The 20,859-nt window shown below is 37.4% G+C and overlaps 1 protein-coding gene and 1 non-coding gene across 36 annotated transcripts in view; one reads left to right on the forward strand and one right to left on the reverse strand.

The window, feature by feature from the left end:
* Positions 1-20,859, forward strand: part of TMCC1 (transmembrane and coiled-coil domain family 1) — a 254,921-nt gene that overhangs the window by 69,525 nt on the left and 164,537 nt on the right. For 10 of the 35 annotated variants that reach the window (XM_078351749.1, XM_078351750.1, XM_078351748.1 and 7 more), the window contains 2 exons: positions 6,090-6,142; positions 10,354-11,056. The exons of 3 other annotated variants lie outside the window; for them this stretch is intronic. In XM_078351749.1, the coding sequence (XP_078207875.1) occupies positions 10,481-11,056 (576 nt within the window). In that variant the 5' untranslated portion in view covers positions 6,090-6,142; positions 10,354-10,480. Of the gene's footprint in view, positions 1-4,932; positions 4,989-6,089; positions 6,143-10,349; positions 11,057-20,859 lie in introns of those variants that run through there. 22 more of the 35 variants (XM_078351759.1, XM_078351753.1, XM_078351756.1 and 19 more) reach the window with 8 other exon arrangements.
* LOC118148162 (U6 spliceosomal RNA) lies at positions 18,716-18,819 on the reverse strand. Its single transcript, XR_004734945.1, has one exon. It is a non-coding gene; the product is annotated as a U6 spliceosomal RNA (small nuclear RNA).

Consider the following 20,859-nt stretch of genomic DNA (forward strand, 5'->3'; position numbering starts at 1 on the left):
CATATCCAATGCATTGTTACTGCTTTAAGAAGTTATCTTTTAGAGCAATGAAAAATAAAAAAGTTATACATTACCTTCATTTTTTAGATTCAGACTTCTTACTTTAATATATTTTTCTGCCTGAAGGACTTCTGTTCATATTTCTTATAGGGTGGGTCTGCCGGCAATGAATTCTCTATTTCTTACTTGTCTGGTGAAGGTCTTTATTTTTTACTCATGAAGAATATTTTCACCAGATGTAGAATACTGGATTGGCAGTTTTCTTTTCAACACTTTAAAGTTGTCACTCCACTGTCTTACAAAGTTTCTGATGGGAAGTTTATTGTAATCTTTATCCTTATTCCTCTGTATGTAACATATTTTCCCTCTTTGCCTTCAAGAGTCTTTGGCTTTCAGCAGTTTGAATATGATATGCCTAGATTTCCTTTTTTTTTTTTTGGGTATTAATTTTCTTTGGCATTTTCAGCTTCTCTCTGTTTTTTTTTTGAGACAGGGTCTTGCACTGTCACCCAGGCTGGAGTGCAGTGGCACACTCACAGTTCTCTGTAGCCTCAAACTCCTGGGCCCAAGCAGTCCTCCCACCTCAGCTTCCTAAGTAGCTGGAACCACAGGCATGTGCCACCATTCCCGGTTGATTTTTTAGTTTATTTTTAGGGACGAGGTCTCCCTATGCTTCCCAGGCTGGTCTGTTGGGCCCAAGCCATCCTTACTTCTCAGCCTCCCTAAGTGCTGGGATTACAGGCATGAGGCACCATGCCCATCCTGTTTTCATAGTTTCTTATTCTTACAAATTCTTGGCCATTCTAATGTTTCTTCTGAACTTCTCCCACAGCTGTTATATGTTCTTCAGGTAGGAAAATCTCTTTCCTCTTTATATTTCAGTTTGGGCAGTTTCTACTAGCTGGTTTTCAAGTTTACTGATTCTTTTTTCAGCTGTTTCAAGTCTGCTGATAAGCCTCTCAAAGGCATTTGTCATTACTATGTTTTTATTTCTAATTTGGTTTCCACTTGATTCTTTATGATTTTCATTTCTCTCTGTGAAATTACCTGTCTGATCTCATATGTTGTCTACCTCTTCCGTTAGAGTTTTTACTATATTATTATGTTTTAAATTCCCTGTCTGGTAGTTCCAAAATTTATGTCATACGTAGGTCTGGCTCTGATTATTGCCTGTCTCTTTGGGCTATGTTTTTATTACTGCCTTTGCCATGCTTCATAATGTTTTTTTAAAAGCTGAATGTGCTGTATATAACAGGAGATACTGAGGTATATATTTAATATGCTTATAGAAGACTGCTAGTTTGCTGTTAGTCCTTTAGGGTGGAGATTTGTGTTAATCTCTTCAGGCATTGGGCTGTGTTTGATGTTTATTATTGCTATGGTTACTGGAGTTGACATTTGTTGTTGCCATGGAAACCAGAGGCTTCAAATTTTCCCAGTAATACCTTGTTCTTGTCTTCCTGCCTGGCTCTGGGTTTTCCTTTTGTGCTGTTTCTCTGTGAGAGACTGAGTCTTGCAGCTCTCTGAGACGTATTCGGTTTTACTTAAAGCCTGTCAGTAAGGTAGTGGAGGGTGAGGGGAGTTCTGTGATGTTCTGGTTAAGTCTGATTTACTCAGATACTAAAACCTGCGTCTTTAGGGTGTGGCCTTCACAAGACTCTTCCCTTCTTTTTCCCAACTGCAGTGGGTATTCAATAGTATCTTCAAGCTAAGGTTTTTTTCAGCTCTTTCCCCTGCATTAAGGCTATTGCTGTTTTAGAGAAACAGTGAAGATGGATATGGGTGAAAACTGAGTGTCGGCCTCCCTTCCTTCCTCCAGCTGTAGTGGGATTCCACCAGAAATTTCTCCGTGCTGATTAAGCCTTTTGTTCCACAGGGAGATAAGTGAAATAGGCTGGTTTGGCATTGCTGCTTGCTCTTTCCTCTTTAGCTCTGCAGGAGTGGAGATGGAGGAGCTTTCTCTGCTTTCTCCCTGCTTCCTCCTGCATTAGAGAGCCTTTTGAGGTTCCTGGAGACAAAGCTCACAGGAGGATGGGAACTCTCCTATGATTGCAGCCCTCAAGGACTTCACATTCTGATTCTTACCTGCATTCAGTCTTCAGCAGTTTGTCAGAATTTCTGGTTAATCTTCCTATCTGCAATGGGATTCTTCCATGTTCTTGAGACTATGTTTCCTTTCCTCAGAGAGAAGGCTTTTAGCTGCCTGTCTAGCCTTAGCTGTTGCTCCATCACTGCTGTATAGCCTAGAGGCTGGGGACAGTGGTAAACAGAAAAAAGAAAAGGAGGACAATGTGATTTTTTTCCCCCAAGTCTCTCTGAACCTCGGAAATTCACATTGTGGTCAGAGAAAATACTGTGTATCATTTCAGTTTTTTTTTTTTTTTAATTTGTGAGACTTGCCTTAGGGCTCAACATATGGTCAATTTTTGTAAATGATCTCTTTCTGCTTGAAAGAGTATTTTCCAGTTATTGGGTGCTATGTCATATTAATGCCCATTTAGGTACACTTTGTTCATGCTATTTAAATCTATATTTCTACCCTCTCCCCCGCTTTTTTTTGAGTCATTCTATCACCTACTGAGAAGAATACAAAATTCATCTATTATGATTATGGATTTTTTTCCCCATTTCTTTGTAATTTTGCTAAGTTATGCTTTATATATTTGGAGGCTATGTTATTGCATGCATACAAATTTAAAATTGTTGTATCTTCCTGATAAATTATACCTTTAAAGGTATTAATGCTTTTGTGCATTGAAATCTACTTTTAATACAATTATTATAGCTAGAGAAACTTTTAGTTTGTTAGTATGACTTTTTCCCATACTTTATTTTCTGTAAATCTTAAGTGTGATTCTTGTAAACACAATTACTAATTTTTTTAAAAAAATACTAATTTTTGTCTGTGGTCCAATTACATTTAACGTAATTACTGAGTTATTTGAACTTACATTTAAAATCTTACATTTTGCTTTTTATATATTTTATTCTGTAATCTTGTTTTCTCTTGTTTTTTGAATTTGAGTATTTTAATTCTTTCTCCTTTCTATTTAGTGTGTTTGTTCTCCCTCTGGAGTAACATTTGTTGTCAGTTACCTGTCCACTATTCCAGAATGAAACAGTCTGTGCATATACTCCCTCCTTCAGAAGTAGTAGTATAATATATACATGGTTCTGCAGTTTGCATTTTTAAAATAAATACATTTTTTAAAAACATATTACAGATTGCTTTTTGCTTTTATACTTGTTTGGACAGCACAAGAACCTTGGAACCCTGTGACTCCAAGTATATGCTCTGATTGTATATTTTTATTCTTTATAAATTTGAAACCTCACCACATATTATTATTGCTTTAATAATTCAGTGCTGTTTGATATATCTCTATTTCTGGATTCTAAAACAGAGTATCTGTCTCCTTGGTGATGAGTTGCTCAGTGGGACTGGTTTGGCTAGATAATTATTTAGGAAAAACTAAGCATACGCTAACAGATGAAAAGAGCCTCTGTCATAAAAAAAAAAAAAAAAAAAACTACAAGAAAGAATGAGAGAAACCATGACTGATTTTTTTTTAAATTGTGTTTGAAAAGGAAGAACTTAGAGCATGAAAACACAGCTGTGAATAGGAAACAGTGGTCATAATAAGACCTTTACTAAGGACCTTAGGAAAAAGGATTTCAAGAGGATCAAAAGAAAGAGAAGCTTTCTTGGTTAGTTAAAATGTTTCTATTTTATTGTAGCATAAATGAGGTACAAGAGAAAGGAAAACTGAAATTTCATAGTTTTAACATCTTGGGCCAGAGTGGTGAAGGAGTAGAGAAATATTTAATAAACCAAACAAAAACAACAATATGATCAACTGAGCTCTAAGGCTCAGAGTAGAGAAATATTTAAGAAGGTCTAAAGGAATAAGGGGCATCTTACCAAGGCTGGATGCAAGGAAATAGCTGTCATACAGTCTAGAGGGAGCCCATAGGATTTGCTAAAAGGCAACAAATTTCTCTGGAGCCAATTGGAATATGCTTGACATTTTATTATTGTCAAAATAAGATGCAGGAGGATGAATTGGATGATTGTACTCTTAAGTAATACATTTCCAGCTGAGAGCTATAAATGCTGGTTTTATTAGATGCTTTTTTAGCATCTATCACAATGTTATGAGGAATTTTTTTTGACCCTTCAGTACTTTGTATGCTCATTTCTTTCCATTGACTTTAAGACCCATTCCCAGCCATACCTATGGGCTCAGCTCTTCCTAGTCATCTTTTTCTAAATTATTACAAGTTTCTTACTTAATTTCTCTGATTATCATTTTTCCCTCTTCTCATACATCTTACATGATTGTTAGACCTGAAACATCTCTTACATCCTGGAAATCTTATAGTGGCTCTTTATTGTCTGTTATATCAAGTCAAAATTTTAGTCACTATACCTGTTTTGGCCTTAGGTTTTTCAGTTGTAAATTGATTGGTTTCAGCAACCCCATTTATCTTGGGGTTGTTGTGAGGATTCACCTCAGTGCAGTTTAATGCAATCTAATATAAATACTCAGTAATTATCCACTATTTGAAGCCCTCTTTAACTTCCCAGCATTACCCTTATTTCAAGCATTGAATCTCATTTCCCTTATTCAGAAATGTGTATCCCAGTATGGTCCATCTGACCTCTTTACTGGCCCCCAAACATACTTGTGTTTACTGCCTACTGGCTGAAGGTATAGGCCAACATCTTTCTGCTTATTCATCTATCTTCTCATCCTTAAGAGCTCAGTAAAAGCCTCTTATTTTTTCATTAAGCTTTCCTAAAGAAATCCAATTCTAACTGATATTCCTGACTTCTAATGATAATTGCAGTCTTTTTTACACACTTCAGCACTTGTATAGTTTTGTGCTGTTTTGTCTATGTTTCATATATGGACATCTTTTCTGTCCTAGATTGTGAATTCCTTGAGGACAGGATCATGTGCTTTATTTGGTCTGTATAATGCTAGGTACGTAGCCGTAGCAGATGTCTCAAAAATACTTGTCTAATTAAATTGCTTCTCTGGTAATACCTGTCAGAAGCAAGTTTTCCAGAAAAAAAATAATTTTCGTGCATCCCAATTCTAAGTTGTACCTTGCGGCTCTGGTTTGTAATTTTTTAAAAACTTAGTGAATACTGAAGGTTAGCCAAAAAATAAAAAATACTAAAAACATTTTTTTGGTAGCAACATGGGGTCTTGCTATGTTGCCCAAGCTGGGGTTTGAACTCTTGGCCTCAAATGACTCTTCTTGCCTTCACCTCCCAAAGTGCTGGGATTACAGTTGTGAGTCATTCTGCTTTGCCAAGATATGTTTGTTGTTGTTGTTTTAAAATTGAGACAGGGTCTAGCTTTGCTCCCAGGCCAGAGGGCAGTGGTGCAACTATAGCGTACTGTAACCTCCAGCTCCTGGGTTCAAGACATCCTCTTGCCTCAACCTCTGAAGTAGCTGGGACTACAGGTGTGCACTACCATGCCTGGCTAATCTTTAAAAATTGTTTTAGAGATAGGGTGTCACTGTTGCCCGGGCTGATCTCGAATTCCTGGGCTCAGATGATCTTCCTGCCTTGGAGTGCTGGGAATACAGGTATGAGCCATCATGCCTGGCCTAAGATAGGATTTTTAGAATTGCCTTTGAATAGAGAATGGCAGATACAGAATAGGAAACTACTTGAAAAAAAGTGTACTTATAAAATTGTGGTGTTTTGATGTAACTGTTTTATATTTCATGTTACTTTAAGATTAGAATTAATGGAATGTCCATTCCTTATTCAGTATGATAGTGTTAAAATATTTATTGCTTCTTAAGATATTTGCCACTTTATCTTTTTTAAGTGCTAAGTTAATATTTTTTTCCAGTATACCTTCTTTTTTTGTTATTATTATTCTTGATTATACTTTCAAAAAATTAGAAAATTTTTACTAAAAAGTACTAGAAAAAACATCTGCCAGTGAAAGAGGAGACCATTAACATTTTCTTGGATATACTTGTAGTTGTTTTCTGTGTATCTGTAAAAGTTTCCCCATCTGAGTTTCTCATTTTGTAATTAATTACTAATGTTTGCGTTTCAGCTTTTCCTAAAAGGATTGTACACCTTAGAAGTGCTTAAGGAAGAGTGATGAAGGCAAGTATCCAACTCTTTGTAGTCAGTGAAATTTGACTTGGTTTATGTGCTTTAGTCACCGTATTTATCAAAAATCTAAAAAATTGAAAAGAAAAACTTACGGAAAAAAAGACAAAGACAATTTGTATATAGTTTGCTATGACTTTTAGGTGGAGTACCCTCCTAAATGGTTGATGGATTTTAAGAACATAATTTTTCTTATCTCTGATACTAATTCAAAACGGCTTCTTTTCTGGGTGTGAAGTATATTAAGTCTTCAGCAAAGCTGTGCTAAAAAAATTAATTGTTGAAAATTCTAAGAACTTAACAAAATTATTTGAAATGCCTGGCCAGTAGGTGGCTGCCTTCTTTGTCCCCTTTTCTCACCTTTTACTCCTTCTGCCCCTCACATTTCTCTCCTTCGACCTCTCCCATTTTTCCTATGTCCTTTTGCTCCTTTTTATCTTCCTCTCTCTGGTTTACTTATATAATTACTTTTCAGAGAAGCTGAGTGAATAAAAGAGAGGCCAACATTTCCTTCTTAACAAAAAAGCATTTGATAGGCTTTGCAGTCAAACTTGTTTATGTTAAACTGGGGATCTAAAATTAGTTGATTGGGCCAGGTATGATGTCTCATGCCTGTAATCCTAGCACTTCAGGAGGCTGAGGAGGGAGTTCAAGACCAGCCTGGCCAACGTGGTGGAACCCCGTCTCTACAAAAAATAAAAAAATTAGCTGGGTGTGGTGACAGGCACCTGTAATCCCAGCTACTTGAGAGGCAGAGGCAGGAGAATTGCTTGAACCCAGGAGGCAGAGGTTGCAGTGAGCTGCACTCCAGCCTTGGTGGCAGAGTGAGACCTTGTCTCTAAATAAATAAATAAATGAAAATTAGTTATTTGAGGAATTTTATAAACTGACCAACAGTTATTCATTCGAGCTTCTGTAAGACATGCAGAAGAAAAGAAGGGTATTCCTATACAACTTTGAGATTATTGAATTCCTTTTGCGTTTGCATTCTTACTGTCAGCAACTATATAATTATTGCAATATCACTATTGTTGGCATTTTTGCCACAGCATTTGACCTTAGTGGCTTTAAAGATTTTTATTGGCCTAGAGAAAATTTTAGCAGCCTTCAAAACCTTGACCAGTTTCTTAGTGCTGCTATTACGCAGATGATAGCTACAAGCGTAAGTACCACATTACATTTTATCAGTTCAGTAGATTGTTTTACAGAATTCTTACCTTAACACTTAATGGTTAAAGCTCAATTTAGGTTTCTTTAGGGCTGCATGCCAGGGGAGGCTATGTGCTGGTATGATTAAGGTAAGTTTTGCCTTTGAAAATCCCAGAATTTATTACTGTTTCCTTGCTTATAGCTGTGAAGACAGTCGTGGCATGAAAATTAACACCTTAGTTCCAGTTTTTTTCCTGGAAATGCTAACATTTCCTTAAAATCAATCATCATTTAAAATTATTTGAAAATAAGTGATTTGGCCTGGTATGGTGGCTCACGCCTTAAATCCCAGTGCTTTGGGAGGCTAAGGCAGGTATCACTCGAGGTCAGGAATTCAAGATCAGCCTGGCCAACATGGTGAAACCCCATCTCTACTAAAATTACAAAAATTAGCCGTGCATGATAGCACGTGCCTGTAATCCCAGCTACTCAGAAGGCTGAGGCAGGAGATCACTTGAACCCAGGAGGTGGAAGCTATAGTGCACCAAGATTGTGCCACTGCATTCTACCCTGGTGACAGAGTGAGACTCCCATCTCAAAAACAAAACAAAAAGTGAATGATATACAAATGCTTGTGAAATCTCAAATGAATTCACTGACATTTAAAATGTACCACATTCTCCATTTTTTAAATAGGCAGCAACCAAATGGCCAGCTGATTAGTTTATAATAGTGCCCAAATAAGTAGATTAGCTAAGTAATAAATTCCTAGTACTTTTGCCTATGAAACAAGTAGATCATTTGGTTTCTCAACTAACCTTGACATCATTCCTTTATTCATGTCATCCTTTAATCTCATGGGATAAACTTATTTTATACATTTTACTTCCAACAGCAACAAAAATCAGTTGTATTAGCTAATATAGTGCAAATAAAGGAAATAGTAAACTACTTTTTCACTTCTATTCTGCTGCTTTCACACCCTCCCATCTTCTCAGGATCTAAATAGCCCTGTGCAAGAAGAGATGAGTTGATATATGCTGATAGGGGCTTATTTTGGTTACATTAGCCCTTTTCCCCTGAGGAGCTCAATTCTTTACAGATTAGAAATAAAATTCAGTAACTGTTAGCCAGACAAACTCATGAGGAATGGTGAGGTGATGATTATTTTAAAAAATCAGAGTAACATTGTATTATATGTTTATTTCATATTTGTTTAGAATGGGAATAATTAAACATATACACTATTGGCACAATTTTTGCCCACAAGGAGCCCCAGAAAACTGCACTAGAGACTAAGACATTCATTGATCTAATAAGGGCAAGGGTTTCTTTCTTGGTTCTCCCAAAGGGAAAGAAATGAACAAAAGCAATGCACAATCAGGAAAAGGGTAACAGGCCACAGTGGGATGGCTAGATTTCAGTGGAGCCACAAAGAATTTGGGTGAAAGGCAATGAAACTTCCATTCTCATGGTCGTTATTTGCCTAATTTAGGAACAATTTTGTGGCATTTAGAAGGAAGGTACTAGAAAGAGACAAATAAATGTCTTTAGCCCTGTCACCCTGTTTGCACTCCTCAGTCATGAAGAGGTTAGGCAATGGAATCACCAGCATGAAAGAATATGGACAGTGGAGCCACAATGACAGTGCCCACATAATATTTGAAGAAGGTCTTCTGAGAGTAGTCATCAGGAAGAAAACTTTAGTGAGTTTGCATTCCTGTTCCACTAAACTCTAGTAGCCTTGAGTTCACAGGAAACTCTTTTATCCAGCTAATTTATGGCTTTCTAGATTGCCACTTGGTGACAGCAAGTTCAAATATTTCGAACAGGAGCACCATGGTGCTTCATTGGTAGTGGCTTAGATTGTTCAAAGTACTCGGTAGTATAGGGACTTTTAAAGTCCTTTAAACCAAAAGTTGAAGAAAAATATGAAAATAACCTCCTACATCATATTTTGCCTTCTCTAGCAGCTTCTGTGCATGTATACAATTTTGTTTTATATATTTGCACAAATGCAGTATAAAAATAAACATTTTCTATTAGGATCATCTCCCATCCCCCCTCCTTTTTTTTTTTTTTTTTTTGCATGTGATTTTAGTAACCATGGCACTTGTGCTGATTTTATATCTTTTAGTTTCAGCTTCCTTTTAATTTCCTGCATTTGATACTGATACATGGTTGCTATTTGACCTTTCTTTTTCTCTGCTCTTCTATCATACTCAGTTACTTTGCCTTTGAGTTTGTGTGGATATATAGGAAGCTTCTGTCAGGGATGACACTATAGAGAAAGGAATTTCTTTGAATCTCCTTTCTTGATAGCTGGTACTGAGCAAAGCTCTAGTCTCTGAAGACTGATTCTGTCTGAACCATTCACCCATATTGTACCAGAAAGGTCATTTGTGCTTCAGCAGATAATTCAACTTACATGAATTTTATTTCCATTCTCTTCTCAAAAGAGCAAATCTGTCATCTCTAGTTAACCAGTGAGCTTGATGAATATGAATGGTAACAGAATTTCCTGTTTTCCGTTAAAATCATCATATACTTAAATCAGGATATCCGCTTCTCACTGTTGTTCTTTGACTATACTGAGTTTCATCCTGTGGATAATTAACTATGGTTATGAATGAGAGGGATTAAATTGCCTCAGGTAGACTAAATGTATTTGGATGGTCTGTTCTCTTGATTTCCCAAACAATGGTTGTTTGAGATGGTGGGTGGATAGTCAATAGACAACTACCATTATAGTGTCCATTCCAAGATGGCTCCTCTAATATCTAATTCTGTATATATTGAATCTTGTAGGGATTTTTGTTTTTGAACATTGCTGTTTTCATTTCCTATTTCTGGGCTTTTTCTCCTTTTCTAAAAAATAATCATTACCCACTATCTAGAAAACTGTCTTTTAATCTTCTGATTAAAGATTGCTTAATGATAGTGACTATTTGTTTGGCCAGTAGCATGTTTTTCTTTGTTTTAACACTGGAGTTTCTGCATGGATTTATAATATAAGGTTTTTTTTTTTTTTTTTTTTTTTTTTTAACATTAGATAGGCATGAAGCCTTCGTCTCACAGCTGCATGCGTAGTCACTGTTGAAGCAAATGCCTACCTAATTTGACACTCTTGGTGTGTTAAAAAAAATTTTTTTGAGTTTGCAAATAAGCATATTAAGTCTACTTATGGAGCCTTCGGGCAGTGAACAGTTATTTGAGGACCCTGATCCTGGAGGCAAATCCCAAGATGCAGAGGCCAGAAAGCAGACAGAATCAGAACAAAAATTGTCTAAAATGACCCACAATGCTTTGGAGAACATTAACGTGATTGGCCAAGGCTTGAAGCATCTCTTCCAGCACCAGCGCAGGAGGTCATCAGTGTCTCCACATGATGTGCAGCAAATTCAGGCAGATCCAGAACCTGAAATGGATCTGGAAAGCCAGAACGCATGTGCTGAGATTGATGGTGTCCCCACCCACCCCACAGCTCTGAATCGTGTCCTACAGCAGATTCGAGTGCCACCCAAGATGAAGAGAGGGACAAGCTTGCATAGTAGGCGGGGCAAGCCAGAGGCCCCAAAGGGAAGTCCCCAAATCAACAGGAAATCTGGTCAGGAGATGACAGCTGTTATGCAGTCAGGCCGACCCAGGTCTTCATCCACAACTGATGCCCCTACCAGCTCTGCTATGATGGAAATAGCTTGTGCTGCTGCTGCTGCTGCTGCTGCATGTCTACCAGGAGAAGAGGGAACTGCGGAGCGGGTAAGTTTTTCCCCTTTTCAAATGGTAAATAATAATTATAGCTAATAAATGAATGCTTAGATTATATTCCTGTTTCCTTCCTAACATATTGCTATATTTGTCCTTTTATTAAAACCTTAAGTATATTTCATATATTCTTTCTGTATATTTAAGAAGGTCAGTTTTATGGTAGAGGGATGAAGATGCTTTGTTATTGTTTTGATTTTGCACATGGAAATGACTGTCTTACATTAATGAATGTAGTGAATAAAGTTTAGAATCTGAGTTTGCCTATACTTACCATGGAAGTACACTAAGATGGTTATAATTTTTATATACTTTGTAGTACATCATCAGCATTTGTTATACATTTTGCATGCCACAGTAGAGCATATACATTATTATAGTTTACTATTAATAAATAGATTCTTTTGGGTTTCCCCAACTAGGTATATTAAATTTAGGAGAAACTTTTTCCATATAACTCAATTATAGTTAGTTGAGGCAGATAGAAGAAATAGTCCTGCTAGGGTTTGAAAACTCAGGTACATACATGTAGCTGTGCAGGTGGTGACAGTGAGTGACTTAAGTGTTATGGAGACTGGAGAAATTAAGGAGTTCCTGCTTTGTTTAACAGGGACAATGTCTTAGCTTTAGCTGATGGTTGAAATTTAGTAGTGTGGGCACTGTCTTGCCAGAGCTTCTGATTTTTTTCAAGAGAAATTGGAAATCTAGATGAGAAATTTCTTGATTTTTAACAGATATGCAAGCCATACTGAACACATTTGTGGGCTAAGTCAGCCTTGTAAATTACCATTTAACTGTCTTTTGGCATTACTTTTGTGTATTCCTTAAGGCTTTTATCTGATCATTTTCATTCTGTGTCTGCTTGTGGCACAGTGAGGTTTTTTTTTTTTTAAATTGTATATTAAGTTACCTGGAAATGTACATATTGAGTCTAGAACCTTAAACCTTTCCTACCTAAATGTGATATTTAAAACTTATAGGTAATGGACAGTAAGTCACTTTAAACCTGTCTAATGATTTGAATTAAAATTTAAAAAATGTAAATGAGGAAAAGTAGCATATATTTATGTATATAGTCTTTTTTTTTTTTTTTTTTTGAAACAAAGTTTAGTTTAGTCTGTCACCTAGGCTGGAGTGCAGTGGTGCAATCACGGCTCACTGCAGTCTTCACCTTCCAAGGCTTAGATGATCTTCTCACAGGCACATGTCAACATGCCTGGCCAATTATTTGTTTGTTTGTTTATTTATAGAGAGGACATTTTGCCATGTTGCACAGGCTGGTCTCAAACTCCTGAGCTCAAGTTATCCTTCCACCTCAGACTCTCAAAGTGTTGAGATTACAGGCATGGGCAACTGTGTCTAGCCTATAGTAGTTCTCTTTGAAATAAAAAGAATATTTGGTTACTGATTACTCAAGCTAGTTCACAATAAAGATTGACATTGCAACTATGTAACTTGTCTTAATCTTCAGCCTTTTCCAGAGAACACTAGTAATCACTACTAGTGATTCTGGGATTATAGACTTCGTTGTTAAAAGGAAAAAGTGTAAGTAAAGCAGATTTTATTGGAAATTTCCAGAGAAAGAGGGTAAAGTGAGAACTTTTTTTCATGACATTGTTTCTTTAATGCTCTTTGTCAGCTTTACTAACATATACGTACAAAAAAATCCACCAATTTTAAGTGTATATCTTGACTAGTTTTGAAAAATGTGTAGTTTTCTATTAACACAGTCATTATATAGAACATTCCTATTACCCCAAAATAATGATTTATGATGCCTCTGCTGCATTCAGTCCCCTCTTACCTAACCCGTGTGGCCTCTGATAGCCACTGATCTGCTTTCTATTGCTCTAGTTTTGCCTTTTCTAGAATTTCCTAAAAAATGATATCATACAGTCTTTCGCATTTGACTTCTTTTGTTTAGTGTAATGCTTTTCAATTTTTGATTCAACTGTTGTTGTATATGTCTATAGTCTGTTCCTTTTTATTCCTGCACTCCAGCCTAGGCCAATAAAAGGAGACCGTCTCAACCTACCCTTTCCCCCGACCAAAAAGATAGGTGTAAACTTTGGCGCTTCTAAAGGGAAAGTTTGAAGTTATGGATTCAGGTTCTCTATTAAGGCTAATATCACTTCAAAGCTCACTGTATCATTTTCTTATTTATAGCCAAACTTTGGAAAAGCAGTGTACATTAGGCTGCAGTAAGGGAAGTTTTTTGGATCACTTATAGTGTGGGCTGAAAGAAAGGGAAATTTTTGTAATGCCTGGCTGTACATGGAAGATAGAGAAAAGAGGAAGAAGTCTGGGGGAGATGTATGTGTTCAAATAAAAAGATTTCTAAGTTTGAATTAATTGAACTATAAGCAAAACTAGTAAGGCAGGTGTATTCTCCCAGTGGAGAAGAAATGAAGTGGGGGGAAAAGGATAATTCCTGTTATTGACCACCAGGTGGTGCCCTAGGCCAGGATTGGTAGGTGGAAGTGCTAGTATGGATGACTGACAGGACATTGGTTAATTCGGGGTGATATTTTAAAAGTGACTAGTACAGGAAGTCATTAGGATATGGGCTAGCCTGAATACATTGACTATCATATAGTGATAGTGCTCTTAAAAATATTGAACTGAATGATAAGTGTGAAAGTGGGATGGACAGTAGAACAGGTAGAATTTGATGACAATGTTAGAAGAAAAATTTTTAAACTCAAAGATTTGCTTGGGAGAATCAGTTAGAAAATATAGTCCAATTCCACTAAATAGTCGAAAAATTGTATTTTTTTAGGCAAAACCATTAATTTTAGTTGGGTGGCTGACACCTACTGTGCAGAGAATGTCTTACAGGCATTTAATAATATGGGACTGGAAAAGTAGGCATAAGTTAGAGATGAAGATGTATTTTGGCTTTCTAATTGTTCTCCATTAAAACTTAATTGTCAAAGCAAGTAACTTACAGGTTTATTGACCCTGCCTCTGAAGGCCAGAATATTATGGCTACATCCTTTCCCTCGATACTGAGTTTCCTTTAATATAAATATGTATTCATTGGCTCCAAAGATATTTTGATTATCCTTAATGATCTCATGTGAGCATCAGGTATAGTATTTGGAAGAGTAAAAATGAAGATATAGATAAGCTAATTGTTTCTGATCTTGGTAAGTTTGTTATGCAAAGTGTAATAACATGGGAATGCTTCTTAAAGTTTTTGTTTTTGTTTTTTGAAATGGAGTCTTGCTCTGTTGCCTAGACTGGAGTGCAGCGGTGTGATCTCAGCTCACTGCAACCTCCCAGGTTCAAGCGATTTTCTTGCCTCAGCCTCCTGAGTAGCTGCAATTACAAGTGCACACCACCATACCTGGCTAATTTTTGTATTTTTAGTAGAGATGGGGTTTCACTATGTTGGCCAGGATGATTTTGAACTCCTGACCTCAAGTGATCCACCTGCCTCAGCCTCCCAAAGTGCTGGGATTACAGGCATGAGCCACCACGCCTGGCCAAAGTTTGTTTTTTTAGTCTGAGTTACTTTCTTTCTGTTCAGTAGCAGCACCTTTTAAGATGAAGGCTCAACATAATGGAAAGCAAAGTTCACTCTTTAACCTCTTTTTCCTTTATACAACAAAATAGCCACAGGCTTTAGGGTAGTCAGACTCCTAAAGGTGTATAGTGTGTGAACTAATTTCTGCTTTCCCCTTTTATTCATCAGAGATTTGGGTACTTAGTCAATAGCTTTGAGTCTTAGGAATAGAGGAGAAGAATTTTGGTTGCCAACGTCTACTACCCTTTGGTTTATCCAGAATGCTGATATAAGGTCTTGCTTCCAAAGAATCATAGATAGACAGACGGAGGGATAGGCTAAGATCATGTTTTGTATAAGGTAATTACTAGAACAGACTGTTTTTTCTTTAGGGATCTCAGTACAGCATTTTTTCTCAAGAAAGGCAACTTTGGCAATTTAGCACAGTGTTGAGCTAAGTAGTTATTGCTAAAAATCAACTTATTTTGATGTTATATCATCATGGCCTGTGATCCTGTTGGTAAATGTGAGCAGGCTAGATTTCATTTTTGAACTTTTCTACTTCAGGGTCACAATTAATATATGTTATGTGTTAATTTGTGTCTCTTACTTTGTATATACATAGACTTTGAGAATATGTTCCCAAATAAAAAGTTATATAAAATGCTGTTTTTGTTTTGCTTTGTTTTTTTGAGATGGAGTTTCACTCTTGTTGCCCAGGGTGGAGAGCAGTGGCGTGATCTCGGCTCACTGCAACCTCCACTTCCTGGTTCAAGCTATTCTTCTGCCTCACCCTCCCAAGTAGCTGAGATTACAGGTGCATATCACCATACCTGGCTAATTTTTGTATTTTGAGTAGATACAGGGTTTCACCATGTTGGTCAGGCTGGTCTCGAACTTCTGACCTCAAATGATCCACCTGCCTCAGCCTCTCAAAGTGCTGGGATTACAGGCATGAGCCACCGTGCCAGCCTAAATTGTTTTATTTTAAAAATTAAAGTTATGGCAAATCTTTTTATTTTATTATTATAACATCTTGCTGGGATAAGAAACTCTGACTCAGATTTCTATAATTGTAATAATGAGGAAGCCAAGAATTCAAAAATCTTGAGTTGCAAAATGAGTCCCTTGCCCACAAATGATTTCTAGTTAGTGGATCATTGGCTGCTGCCAAGTGACTAGCAGACTCATAGACTGTTAAGCCTGTTAAGCTACTTTGGTTAGTACTAATCAAACTCCTGATTTTACAGGTCCAGAGATGTTAAAAATCTGCCTGAAGTTATACAGTTAATTACGAGTGATGCCAGGACCAGATCCCTGGGTTCCCTCTTGTTCTGTGTTCAGCATTCTTGCCTCTTTACTTGGTTGAATATGCCAGTGAATTGAAGAACAACAGTTCTTTCCAGCAGGAAATAAGAAAAGGGGAAAAGAAAGTTCATCCCTTTTTCAAAGATTGGTTGCTAGATCAGCTTATTTGAATGAAGGCAGAAATCTAAGAGCAGTGACAAAGACTGATTTCATCCCTACCTCTGTTTGGTTTCTTAGGTTATCATATATTTTTTGAGTTGGGATTGGGGTCTCGCTCTGTTGCCCAGGCTAGAGTGCAATGGTGCAGTCATGGCTTATTGCATCCTCTAACTTCTGGGCTCAAGGGAGGCCAGAAGACTGAGGCTTCACCTCAGTCTCTTGACTCAGGACTATAGCCAGGCACCATCATGCCTGGCTCTTACTTTATTACTTGTAAACAACTTCTGCCATCATTTTCAGATGGGTAACAATGGAAATCAAATACTAAAATGATTCCCAAAAGTTGTTTTAATCCCATTCATCACTAAAATATGAGCAATGACATCCTGGATTCTCAGATGTCTGTCTAAACAAAATAATAACAAAGTAGTTGTTACTTACAGTGCCTAAAAAATAAGGCCTCGTAAATATATATAAATATATGTATTTATATTTGAGACAGGGTCTTGCTCTGTCACCCAGGCTGGAATGTTGTGGTGTGATCACAGCTAACTGCAGCCTTGACCTCCTGGGCTCAGGTGACCTCCCACCTCAGCCTCTCCAAGTAGCTGGGACCACAGGTGGGTGCCACTGCACCTGGCTAACTTTTGTATTGTTTTGTAGAGGAGTTTTGGTGTGTTGCCCAGGCTGGTCTTAAATTCTGGGGTCAAGTGATCCTCCCACCTCAGCCTCCCAAAATGCTGGGAATACAGGTGTGAGCTACTGTGTGTGGCCAAATACTCTTATATTTAGTGAGACGGCTGGTTAAATAGTCTTCATGGAGTTATTTCTGCATTGTGAGATTGAGGGTGGGATGGAAACCAGAGCCCATAAGTAAAGTTTCTTATTAACCACATATGGTGTTGCAGAGTTATAGTAAGAGTGATGATGATGAGAACCATCTCTGTTATCTGATTGTCTCAAGACACCAAGAAACCTGCCCTGGAAATGCTGAATTTTAATGAACTCATAAAATGAACTTTAATTGGGAATCTATCTTTTCCATGTAGTTGATAGTATTCTCTGCAAGAATTTTGTTGAAGTGAATTTGTTTTGATATCATTATATCAGATCATTCTTAACAAATATTTGAGTGTCTAATGTAGGTAAGACCCTTTGCATGTATACTTTGCAGTTTAATTTGCATGTGAGTGTTTTAGGACAGGTAGATATCTTATTTTTAAAAATGAAGTAATTAAGGCTTCAGGAAAAATTTAAACCCTGCCTAACACCAGAGAGCTAGTACATGGCTTAGTCAAAGCTCTTTGCACATCTACATATCTATATCTACATCTACACATCTACAGCACAGATGCCTCAATATCGATAGCCTTTATCATATACTTAGTTGGGGAGTGTAATATAAAGGCAGAAAATATAGATCTTAGGATGATACAGACTGTCACACAGTTGGTAATCTGCCAAGTAATTTTTCTAAAACACATAAGAAAAAAACAGTTGGTCTCAGTTAAAATTGAAGCAAGATTTGAGGCTTCATAATTAACTCTTAAAGTAGAAACTTAGATGAAAGAAAAAAGTAAGTTTTCCACTTCTTTCTCTATGTACTATCAAAAGGCCACAGTGAAATTGCTGGAAGTCACCACCTCTTACTAACCTCAAACAGTGCTTAAAAGTAGGACGTGAGAGGTAATTGGCTAGTTTATCTTTGCTTCCATGCAGTCTTACTGGCCTGTAATCTGGTGGCTAATAACATTGATTGTTTTTAATTCTGTTGTTTGTTTTTTTTCCTGCCAAGTTGCTGTAGCTATCTGGGGAGGTTAAGATCAGAGTACTGGAGCATTGTTCCTTAGAAAGTTCCACTTCTCCTTTTGAGCCTTTCTTTAACACAAATCTCAGATTGGGAGAGATTTCTACAGTTATTTTATTTATATCTCTCTAATATTCTCCCTTAATTATTGTCCGGCCTCTCAGAATCTCCCAAAGCAGCCTATTCTACTTGTACCTCTGTTAGACAAATCTAATATTTTAAGCTGAATCTGGTACCTGTATGTCTCCGGTTAAGGCCAATCAGAATATGTAATGCCTCTACAGGCCTGAATTGCCTTAACAATGGGTCTCTCCTGAATAATTCCTTCTCCAGACTAATAATCCTTAGTCCTTGGGATATTCTTTCTTTTTTTAAAAAAATTTAACATTTATTCATACCAGCATTCTAAGTGCTTGGGATGCAGTAGTGAATCTTCACTACAAACAACTGTACTGTGAAGTATTACTGTCTCTATTTTTATAAGTGAAGAAACAGAAGATGAAGTTGGAATGACTTAACATATTCACACAATTGGTAAGAACTTTGTATTGGATGTCAGAACCAAGTCTTTCTAGCTCCAGAAGTCAAGCTTTTGACCACTGCTCTCTGCTACTGTAGATCTTGCCAAGAATAATCTAGTAGCCATCTTTAAGGCCTGAAGTAGATAGTTCAAGGAGAAGGCTCATGTAAGGAGTGGCATAGATACCTTGTAGGTAAGAGATTCTGAGGTTCCTTGGGATATTAAATGAATCTGTAGCCTCCCTGGGTTCCACTGGGAAACTTCAGCTCAAGTAGATTCTTAGCTGGGTGTGGTGGTACATGCCTTTAAATTTGTGGTTTCAAAATTCACTAAGGAGCCCAGTGTCCATAAAAAAATATGGAGTGCTTTGTGAGTTTTTGTGTCATCCTCTTTAGAAGCCATGATAATCTTTTTTGTATTCCAATTTTAGGTATATGGGCTGCTGAAGCAAGCCCTGAGGTATTCATTCACATCATAATTTTGAGTACTTAGTCATACTGGTCCATCAGCTCTAACTGTTCCTGTTCTTCAGTATTCCTTTTTTTTTTTTTGAGACGGAGTTTCGCTCTTGGTACCCAGGCTGGAGTGCAATGGTGCGATCTCGGCTCACCGCAACCTCCGCCTCCTAGGTTCAGGCAATTCTCCTGCCTCAGCCTCCTGTGTAGCTGGGATTGCAGGCACGCGCCAACATGCCCAGCTGATTTGTTGTATTTTTAGTAGAGACGGGGTTTCACCATGTTGACCAGGATAGTCTCGATCTTTTGACCTTATGATCCACCCGCCTTGGCCTCCCAAAGTGCTGGGATTACAGGCTTGAGCTACTGTGCCCGGCCAGTATTCCTCTTAAATTCTAGTCTCCAAAACAGAACACAATGCCCAGATCTGATTACAGTAGTGAATAGAGCTTTCCTAATTCTAAAGTATTATATGCTTATGTTCAACACAACTCCATTTTGAAATAGTTTTTCCTTTTTGTGATCTGACTTACCTTTCATCTTTAATTTTTATTTGGTGAAAGTTGTAGAGTTTAATTCAGAGTAATTGAAAATTTTACTGCACAGATGCTTAGTAATTTTGAGACTGTTAGAAAAAAGACTTTCTAGAGAACTTATCTCTGATTTCTAAAACATTTACTTTTAAAGAACTCTTCATGCCTGTAATCCCAGCACTTTGGGAGGCCAAGGCAGAAGGATCACCTGATGTCAGGGGTTTGGGACCAGCCTGACCAACATGGTGAAACCCCATCTCTACTAAAAATACAAAAATTAGCTGGGTGTGGTGGTGTGTGCTTGTAATCCCAGCTATTCAGGAGGCTGAGGCAGGAGAATCACTTGAACCTGGGAGGTGGAGGTTGCAGTGAGCCGAGATTGGGCCACTGCACTCTAGCCTGGGCAAAAAGAGCAAAACTCTGTCTCCAAAAAAAAAAAAAAGAATGGGAACCTTTCAATTTCTGCATTTTATTTTATTTCATTTTAGGCTAGTCAAGTGAACCTGTTTGGCTTAGAAAAGGAACAAAGAAGTCTGTAACTGATTGTGATTAATTAGTGTAAACACTATTGCACTTGGACCAGCCTCAACTCCTACCTTCTTTTAAATTGGTGTTAGAGATGAACCAAATGTCACCTACATCATTACCCAACCCTGACACCGTGCACCTAATTTTTCTTACTTTGTAATATTATTTATTTAATGTATAGAGATACTCTTCAGAATAATTAAGAGTTGTGGCATGTTTAAGAATTCATTTATTTATTATACTTAGCCCTTCAGTTATCTTTATTTTTTAATCACTGCTCAATTTGTTTTGCAAAATATTTTCTTTTTAAACCTTTTCTTTAAAAGTTTCTTTAAAACTAATGTCTGGTGATCACAGAAATCCAAAGAAGTTTTGTATTTTCTTCATTTTCTTCTTAAAAAATAATGCCCAGCCAGATGCAGGGGCTCATGCCTGTGATCCCAGCACTTTGGGACGCTGAGATGGGTGGATCACTTGAGGTTGGGAGTTTCAGACCAGCCTGGCCAACATGGTGAAACCCCATCTCCACTAAAAATAAAAAAAGGCCGGGTGCAGTGGCTCACACCTGTAATCCTAGCACTTTGGGAGGCTGAGGTGGGTGGGTCACCTGCAGACAGGAATTCGAGACCAACATGACCAACATGGTGAAACCCTGTCTCAAGTAAAAATACAAAAACTAACCAGGTGTGGTACACACCTGTGGTCCTATCTACTCCAGAGGCTGAGGCAGGAGAATTACTTGAACTTGAGAGGCGGAGGTTACAGTGAGCCAAGATTGCGCCACTCACTCCAGCCTGGATGACAGAGGGAGACTTTGTCTTTAAAAAACAAAAAAATCCTAGCTTAATAGAAACTTCAGCCACTAAGAAAATAAAAATATGAAGATGTGGGATAGTCTTTAGGGGTGTAGGAGGAAGAAATTCTTGTTAGCAATTTATTTCCCTTTGGATAGTAAGATAGTAAATATTCTTTTCTGTCA

The sequence above is a fragment of the Callithrix jacchus genome, chromosome 15, assembly GCF_049354715.1.
Source record: "Callithrix jacchus isolate 240 chromosome 15, calJac240_pri, whole genome shotgun sequence".
Taxonomy (NCBI): Eukaryota; Metazoa; Chordata; class Mammalia; order Primates; family Cebidae; genus Callithrix; species Callithrix jacchus.